General features: G+C 50.1%; 1 protein-coding gene across 1 annotated transcript; it reads right to left on the bottom strand.

Annotated features, from left to right (window-relative positions):
• Window positions 1-1,360: 1,360 nt before the first annotated feature.
• Window positions 1,361-7,382, bottom strand: GDF2 (growth differentiation factor 2). The gene is made up of 2 exons (XM_043476946.1): window positions 6,910-7,382; window positions 1,361-4,105 (listed from the first exon to the last, which is right to left on the bottom strand). Exons 1-2 carry the CDS (start codon window positions 7,253-7,255, stop codon window positions 3,156-3,158), a joined length of 1,296 nt encoding a protein of 431 aa, XP_043332881.1. The 5' UTR covers window positions 7,256-7,382; the 3' UTR covers window positions 1,361-3,155.
• Between the last annotated feature and the right edge of the window lie 2,307 nt (window positions 7,383-9,689).

Genomic DNA, 9,689 nt, shown 5'->3' with positions numbered 1-9,689 from the left:
CTGTTCATTCCTCTCTCTCTCTCCTCCTATCACCCTCCCAAGCCACTAAGCAAAGGTTTTCCTTTTAGCTCTCTCTGGGAAGACTTGGGAGCTAGCATCCTTCATCTTACAACCCTGTCCGCTTTTGCTCTCAATGGTGCTCTTTGGCCTGGTTTACCTGTAGTCTGTCCTTCCCAGGACATCTTGCCTCGGGTGGCTTCACCTTGTGTCTGGAGTCATCAGTACATTACTGGTGAGCAGTGCCTGCCCTCCAGATGCTGACCTCACTTTTCCCCCATGACTTAACCATTCTTGCATTTTTCTCCTAGGTTCACCAGACATGTCATTACATGTATAAACCCCAATAATTAACAGGTTTCAGGATTTTCTCCATGAGACCCCCGGGTCCAGGCAAATCAAGGAAGTAGAGAGTTGTCTTTGCAGTTCCCAAATACATGGTTACATTTCAGGTTTGAGTGCCCAGCACCAGAGGACCTCTGGTGTGTGTGCCTGGGAAGGGGACATGCAGACAGAGATGACTCTTGCTTCCAACCCAGATACAAGTAGGAAGGACAAAGATATTGGCAGAGCATGGGGAAAAATGAAGACGGGGGAGATAAAAAAGATAACGAGGAAAGAAATGAAGATTTCAGGGTGAAAGAGAAAAATAGAAGGTAACAGAGTGGCTCTAATATTTTTCTAAGCATTACTCAGAAAGAGAAGCAAGACCTCAATAAACTTTTTCTAAGCACCCGGGAAGCATGTGCACTTTGGGGGTTATAAGCAAGGACATAAAGACTCAGTGACCATTGATGTGACTGTGAACCAGTGAGTGACCTGGTCAGGACCTGAGCCCAGGCTAGGCAACCCCACACCTGGTGTGTTTCCAGCCAACCTGCTGTCCCTAACTGTCCTCTGTTATTGGGCCCTGAGCTGTCCATGACTGTGGATACCATATGACCTTTCATCCAAACGGGAGCCCTAGTTATATGTGGACAACATGGATTAACCAGGACCATCCCAGGCAAACCAGGGTGATGGTCACTGAGCCAGAGGAAGAGCCTGGTTGAGCAGCATCTGGCAGGAGCCTTTCCAGGCAAAGGAAGGACAGTCTGGGCACCAACAAGGATGACCCCGAAGGCAGTGGAGGTGGGGCCCTGCATGGCCCCCAGAATGCAAGTGTGATACTGGGGTCTTGAGAGGGCCATGGAGCTCACACACTCACTGTCCAGCAGAGACTTCATTCGCACATGCCCACCCCTCTCTGTGCCCCTCCCTTCCACCTCCCCCCAGGGAAAGAAGGGCCTGGAGGGAGGAATGGGCAGGGTGTGGGGCTAGGGGACCATCAGGCCCAGGTCTCACACTCAAGAAAGACCACAGATTAGACATTTTACTTTATTTCCAAGTGAAATTTTGATGCAGGCACAGAAACACACCACAGGGACTAAAAGATGTCTGTTATCCATCCTTATGATTGAGCAACACTGTCATACTGGGAATTAGTATTTTCTGTAACTCCAGTAATTAAACAATAATGTTTTATTGTGTTTTGGTATTAAAGCTGTCATTGGTTCCATGTAAACATTTGACACAAGCCATTAAAAAAATATTCTGGGAACTTCAACCAATGGGAATGACCTGGGTCTCTCCAGGCTTTTTATGGGATCTGCTCTGGCCAGCAATCAGAAGGACCATGGAGTGGAATCTTCACCACTTCCAGACTCTTCCTACTCCACCCCCTTCCATGTGTGACTCTGAGAGTCACAGGTCTTCTCTTGCAGTCAGTGGGGATGAAGTCTGGTCCCAAGGCCCAAGCCCAGGACCGGGACTGGATGCACATTACTCAAAACAGCCAGTGAGTGCAGCCAGAGTCAAATGTGGCCAATAAGGACCTGAGTTCATCAATGGTGGGAGCCCTCATCCAGGAAAACTGGATGTCATCACCTGAGTACCTGGAGTAAAAACAAGGATGTTGCAAATACCAAAGCAAGAATGCATTTATTTCAACAAATTCAAATCCTGGTCTTGTCATCCATGGAGTCCTTGTGGGACAGGAGCCCATGGGTTTGTGATGGTGGTGAGCTGGTTAGGCTAAGTAACTGCAGAGACACAAGCCACGGGCTGCCCATCCCTCAGGGTAAACCCAGTGCACCCCTGCAAACCATCTTGCAGTCTGAGTCCACGGCAGCGAGTGGCCTTGTATGAACCACTGGTCACACAAGCTCCGTGCCAGTGGGTCAAAGTTCCTCTGGCCACAGCGGACACTGCAGCCTGAGGGCGTTCGTCTTGCATTTTCTCCATCCTGCAGCTGGTTTAAGGGATAGTTCTCAGTGACTCAGGGGTATCTTAAAAAGCACTTGGACACTGAATCAACACAGGCACAGAGCAGTCAGAACGTACCCTAGATGTGACAAGTAGCCCAGTCATCCTGCTGGGTACTGTTCGGACTTAGTCCAGTTTGTCCCCCCGTCCCCACCTCCCAAAATCTAACTGTCTTCAGTTACCAGGCGACCTGCTAAACTGCAGCAGGGTACTTGGGGAGGTCCTTGGCTTTAGTGACTGACGGACCTGTGGAGATCCGCAGATTGGAATCAAGCCATTGACTGTAGCTACTTGAACTGTTGCTATTTGGGCTACTTGAACCCGAGTTTTGGCTCCCATATATGTGAATTGGGAGTCATGATACCCATCTCGTGAGTTGTGGGAATAATGTCCAGTGGGTGTGGCACACACGGTCCACTCCTTTCCCCTTTATTCACTGTGGTTATTGGAATAAATCCTGTCTCTCTCACTTGCTTTAATTCCCATTAATCTGTATGCATCTCCCGCTTAGACTTCTCGGCCTCATTTTTGCTCAGTTTTCTGCTGACTCTGGATTATTCTTTCTCTTGTCCCCATTTCTTCATCTCCCCTCCCACCCCAGCAACCCTTCCAGGCTTTCCTCTTCTCCCCAAACCCTATTGCCCACTGGCATCCCTCCCCTGTAGTTTAGCCCAGTGGGGTGTGCTTGGGGTGGGCCCTGAGAGGGAGAGCAGGTCTTTGCCTCAAGGACCTGCTGGCTCCCCTTCCTTCTCCAGATTGGCACACAGGTGGACCTGCTCCCTGTCATGCCCAGCGGGACACAGGACCTTCACTAGGAGCCCGTCCACCCTGCCTCCCCCGCCCACAGGCCAGCACTACCTGCACCCACACTCTGCCACGCTCATCCCTTCATAGTGGTACTTGAGGGTGGGGACCCCCATGTCATCCTTGTAGAGGATGGAGATGGGGCTCAGTTTGGTGGGCACACAGCAGGCCTTGCCCACCTTCATGGGGAACTTGAGATGCACCAGGGTCTTCACGATGGCATGTTTTGTTGGGGTCACATCGTCAGCCAGGGGGAAGAAGCAGCCACCTTTACATTCAAAGGCATCATACTCCTTGGGCGCAATGATCCAGCTGTCCCAGCCGATGTCCTCGAAGTTCACCCGCAAGGAGGTCTTCTGACAGTGGTTGTTGGCCCCAGCACTCCTCTTCCGTCTGACCAAAGATGACTCCTTGGGCGTGTGGCTTTGCACATCCTCCTCCTCCTCATCTTTGTTCTCACCTGCCTCCACCGCAGTGCTCTTGGACAACTTCTTGAGCACACTCTCCTGCTCATGGCCGATCATCTCCCTGAGCTCCAGCCTGGTCTCCTTAGTCCCGTTGCTGTGGTCGTTGGAGAAGACGACAAAGAAGGGCAGGTTTTTGGATCCTGGGGGGACACTGATATCCAGCTTGTCACAGCCCTTCCTGTGACTCTCCACTGTCACTTCCAGTTTATTTTTGCTCTTGGTGGAGTCTGCTCGGACCCACCGCTTCACGGCACTGGACACCTCAAAGGTCTCCCAGCCCTCATCCCGGATGTCTTGAGACACCAGGAAGGTCTTGGTTCCCCCAGGAGCATCCCAGACCTCAGCTCCATCCAGAACGTCATAAATGACCATGTTTCCTTTCAGCTCGTGAGAGGAGTCCATGTGACTCTGACAGGAGAGGTAGAGTCGGAGCTCGGCCCTGGTGATCTGCTCATGCCTGGGAATGGAGATATTGAAGAGCAAGATGTGCTTCTGGAAAGGGAAGTCTTCTGTGGTGGCTATAGAGACAGCATCTGAAATGCAAATATACAGTTGTCTGCTGGGAGGGTCTGTTTTCACAATACCAAACCTGAGACTCATGATTTATATGAAAGGGCACTGGGCGTGACACTATCTCTAACAAGTCTCTCTTTGGTTTCACTCAAGACCTTAATGTAGCAGGGCATTTAAAAGATACATTTGACATCTTCCAAAGAAAAACAGAGTCAGGAGATGTCTTGCATTGAAACTGACAGCTCCAGCTGTTTACTGAGCACCTAACATGTGCCCACCTTTGCATACTATATTTTAATTTTCTCTTAATATTGACCCAAGGAAGATCTAATTATTATTACACTCTTACAGATGTGGAGACTTGGATTTAGCGTGTGCAGCTGCCAAAGTGCACACATCCTGTAAAGATCCTCACTTAAAAAATATATAAAAAAAGAACCAAATAAACAAAACGTCAAAGCACACTATCAGCCTCAGAGTGCAAATCCTGAGTATAAAATATTAATGGAGAGATCCTGGGAGGGGATGGTGAAATTTTATTACTACAGTGTTAAAAATATCACCTAAATCATGTAGAAAATTATTCAGAATTGTAACTTATGAGCAAAATGAAGGAAGGTGGGTTTTTTATTTTTAATGTGTGAGGAAAAAATAGATTAACTTCAATGGCTTGGTCATGTTAGACATACATGGAGCTTGCCTTTTAGCCACACAACTGTCTCTCTTCCCACTTTCCTGGCTGACTCTCAGCCATTAGCACATCTCTATTATACCATGGCCTGGTCACAAGAGGGAAGACAAGTTGTGTTTTCTGAGCATCTACTATGTGCCAACATGAGGGGAGACTGTGTGCTGTCATGAAACCTGGAAGCATCTGACAGTCTAAAATTCCAATCCTGACTCTCCCTCTTCTAGGCTTATGAACTGGGAGAAGTCCTGAGTCTCTCTGGGCCTTAGTTTCCTCATCTGTAGAATGGGGCTCCATCCTACCACCTTCCCAGGGTTGGTGTGAAGCTTTGACAAGAAGGCACATGATACCTACCCAACACTGTCCCTGGTTCACAGCAGATGCTCAGTCAGTACTCCTATGTCCTCCCCAGAAACTGTGCGTGCTCCACGTTACCTGTGCATGCCCACCCCAAGCACATAGCCGTTCACACAGCTCTCTGTGTGCCCTCACTCAGCATGGAGTGCTCTTCTAGTTTCTGTACATGTGTTAAGCCCGCTGTGTCATATGCAAGTAGTGAGTGGGCATGTGCAGGGCATTAGCTACTGGCTATGCTCTGTGGCATGCCTTGAAAATTGCCAAGGGACCACATCAGATATCTAGAGAACAAGTGCTCTCTCTGCCTCAGCCACACTCAGGCTGTTTGTGATAATGATCACTGCCTCCGCAGCAGTACTGGCCACAGGCAGAGCTGGGATCAGATCAGAGCACTTGCTTCTGGGACACAGACAATGCTGGGGGTAGGGGAGCAGGGAGGGGTCACTGAGATGGCTCCCAACACTGGACTCCCAGACTACAGGATTTGGTGATTAGGGTCAGCCAAAGAAGCTCAGCCTTTCCCTAAAGCAGGGGTTACAGACATGTCCCATGGGCATACTGTGATGCTGGCAGTATCTATATTACCTGCAGACTGCATTAAAAAAAAATTAAACTCATCTTTCAGAAATAAGACAGGTCCACATTAAATCTAGATTTTTGTTTTCCTTTGGGGCCATCAGGGGCCTCCCTGGTGGCTCAGATGATAAAGAATCCGCCTGCAATGTGGGAGTTCTGGGTTCGATCCTTCGGTTGGGAAGATCCTCAGGAGGAGGGCGTGGCAACCCACTCCAGTATTCTTGCCTGGAGAAACCCCATGGACAGAGGAGTCTGGCAGACTATAGTCCATGGGGTCACAGAGTCGGACATGAGTGGGCAACTGAGCACAGTACAGGGGCCATTGGACAATACAGCTTTGCTAGGCACACAGCGTGACCACAGCATCTTTTCGATAGGGCATATGGTTAGGAGTCTGCAGGCCTCAAGCTCAGGAGGGAAGAAGTCCTGTGTGCCTGGCTGGTTAGAGGCTGCAACTGCAGAAAAAGCCTGAGCTGTGCAAACAGGTAGGACTGGGTCAGAATCCAGCTGCTTAACTAATATGTGAACTGGGAAAGTTCCCCCAGAATCTGCAAGCCTTGGCTCACTGCTCACAAGACCATGTCACCTACATGGTGTGAATTAGAGGACATAAGCCCTAAGTTGACATTCGTTATCTTCTAGTCCTACTAAATCAGGGAAATTATTTTATACTTAGAAAATAACTATCTTGCCTTCCAGTGTTACTCAGAGAAATTTATCTGAATTTTAAACACCTTTTGATGAGTGAGAATTCAGTCTTTCAGTGTTTAAAAAGACGCCTGTTAGTCAGAGGCTAAATAAGTTGTCTGTGTATAAGTAGGAAGGAGACAGGATGGGAAGGGAGAGGTAGGGAAGGGATGGAAGAAAGCGAGCAGGCATTCCTTCAGCACCTACTGTGTTAACGTGGCGCTGGGCCCAGAGAGGGAGAATTTTCTAGAGCAGAGCTGTCTGGTAGAACTTTATGCAATGATGGAATTGTTCTACAGCCTCCATTTCCTATAGGGTAGCTAGGCGTGATTGCTGAGCACTTGCATCCAAGCTACCGAAACTAACTAAATTATTAATTTTATTTCATTTAAATTAACCTAAGCTGAAACAAAGAGTCCCATGTCTCAAGTGGCCGCCATATTGGGCAGCGCAGCCATGGACCGACCACTGAGTCCCCCCGCCCCCACCCGGGGCGCCCCGTGGAGCCGACTCTACCTTCCACGCTGAAGCTGCGCACAATGTTTGACGCAGGGGTGGACGTCTTGTCGGTGGTGTATCTGTTGTATAGATCGATCATGTATTGCGGTGGCTCGGCTCGGGTTCTGTCCTGAGAAGGGACCCCACTCAGGTTGAGGTTGCGCAGAAAATCCACCTTCATGTTCTCCAGGAACATCCTCAGGTCGAAGGTGACCCCCTCCTGCTCGCCGCCGGGCCCCCCTACCAGGCGGTGGGCATCTCCCCCAGTGGACGGCCGCCCCCGGTTCTCCAGGGGCTTCCCTAGGGCGGAGCAGGCCAGTAAGGACAGCACAGGCAGGGCCATCCAGAGCGCCCCACGGCCCATCTTGGGATGCTCTCGCCCTGGTTTGGAGACTGCGGCAGCCGCGGTGTGTTAGCGGGTGCCGGGAGGAGCCCGGAAGGAGCCGGCTTGCATTGTCCTGCCCACAGCTCTGCACGGCGCACCCGGGCCAGTTCACAGGCTCTCACCCTTCTGCTGTCCCCGAAGTGCCCTCCACTTGTTCTTATCTGGCCCTTGATGCTGTTCAGGCCTCTTATCTAAGGGGGCTCTCTGTTAATGAAGGCTCTATAAACATCTGACAAACACACAGGGCTAATGGGAAGGACACAGCCTGCTGCAAAGAATCCGAGTTTCTCCTTGGGGTTATCGCCCCCTAATTAGGATGGATCCTTTCTCATTTCCTTGCCAGCTCTCAGAAGAATCTTGAGACAGGGTGACATATGCTCCATCTCCTGGGCCACAGAAACAAAAAATCCAGGAAAGAAATAAGACCCAAAAGTCCTCCAAATATGGAAAAACAGCCCCAAACTCCCAGAAGCCCCTGGGCTGACCACTGGGGTGGGGTTGGGGGGTTAGTAAGAAGCCTGGTTCCTGTGGAACTGGAATGTGCATCTGTGGCTCAAGTACTTGGTGCCTTGGTCTCTCATCTGTCAAGTGAGTTCCTGAGTCTTAGAGATCATGGGTAAAGGTGGCACATATAATTTAGTGAGGTGGTAGAAACTTTGGAGTCAGGCTAGATGTGGGTTCAAATCCCAGCTCACTCAGCTGTTCTTACATGCATGACCTGGAGCAAGTCGTTTCACCTTTCTGGGCCTCCACTTCAGAAGAGAGCAGTAAGGACTTAAGGTAATAAGTGCTAACCATCATGGCAGTCACTACAAGCCCCAGTTGGTTGGGTGGTTACATTCTGCCTGCAGCTTCTCTACCCTGGGTCTGACTGAATGGGAGCTTGGGAGGAATCCCCAGAGGCCCTGCACCTGCCTGGTGTGCTCTCTAAAAACATCACTTACACACCAAGGCCTCCTGGCCCTGGCACCCAAGTACAGCTCTGTCAGTGGTCTGGGGGTGATGGTGCGGTCTTGATTTCATGTCATCCGGGCGGTTACCTGGGCCATACTTGTCAGCCAGGAGAACCATGTAATCTGGAAAACAATGGAGCAGGGAAGCAGTGAGTCCAGGGCATGCCCAGGAGATGTTCCCCTGCCTGAAGAAGCTGAGAAACTGGCCCAGTTGAGCCCTGCTAGGCTTCAGGGTCTGTGTTATTTTAAGAACGGCAGGCCCACACTTAGATCTATCCATTTCCATTGCATGTGGGTTTGACCATAGCAAAGAATAAGCATAAAATATTCTGGGAGTCTACTGTGAGGAGGATTTAAATGTGAGGTTTTTCCAAGCTGGTGAGGCTTCTGGAGGGGATGGTGCAGTGAGCTAAGCAGATTCAGGAAGATGAACAAGGGGCCAGGGCGGGCAGGGTCAGAGATCCTGGGTGTGCATCCAGCTTTTCCCCACCCCTAGTGAGGGTGGGCTGAACCAGGAATCCCCAGTGGCCAGGCCTGGACAGAACTTGCTGTCCCTGTCCTTTGGGGACACTGCCAAGGAGGATGGATGGGAAGGGTGCCGTTTCAGAAGGGCTGCTTGCAGAGCGGGTAGGAAGCATGCTGGGCTTTGAGCCAACTCAGCTCAAGAACTCCGAGGCAGGGGAAAGATGAATGGGTGCACAGCCCCCAGAAGTGGGGCTGCAACTTTCCAGCAGGGAGTGGGCTGGGAGGGGCTGGGGAGCTAGGCAGGCACCCCCCAGGCTGCTCCAGTCCCTGGAAGCAGCCCAGAGGCCTGTCATGTTCAAGAGGCGGAGCCAGGGGGCTCAGGGGGCGGGGGTGGCCTGAATGTGCTCTTGAAGCCGGAGGAGCTGCTCTTCGATGTTTTCTTAAAAACATGATAGATTGCTATTCTGATGATAAGAGTACTAAATATAGTGCAGATATTTTGGAAATGCAAAGCATTAGAAAGAATGTAAAAATAACCTGCAGTCTCACCATTTTGAGATATATGCAGCTCCACAATCCCCTATTTAAAACTCTTGTGGCTGGGAGGGTTTTAAAGTTCAGGAAGCTTCAGATTTGGGGAGGTATATACAGTATATGGAGTGTATATTGTCATATCCCCAGTGGGGACAACATATTGGTATTTCTGCAGTGAAACAAATAAAAACACAAATCTCCTTTCAGGTCAGGTTCTGTCTTGAAAGGAATTGAAATAAACTTCAGGTCTTCTAATTGCTTTGGATTTGGGGATCTCGGATATAGGACGGCACACCTGTTTACATATGGGGTCATCACATCCGGTCATGGAGGCTTTACAGAAACACTGTCTGGAGGTCCTGGTCACATAGACTGCGATGAGGATGGCGCCTGCAGACCTGTGCTCTGTGTAGAATGATCTGCCCCACAAACTCAGAATATCAATATGTTCATATCTCCTT

Source organism: Cervus canadensis, chromosome 8 (genome assembly GCF_019320065.1).
Source record: "Cervus canadensis isolate Bull #8, Minnesota chromosome 8, ASM1932006v1, whole genome shotgun sequence".
NCBI lineage: Eukaryota > Metazoa > Chordata > Mammalia > Artiodactyla > Cervidae > Cervus > Cervus canadensis.
The sequence above is the reverse complement of the archived record's forward strand: the minus strand, read 5'-3'. Positions and strand labels throughout refer to the sequence as shown.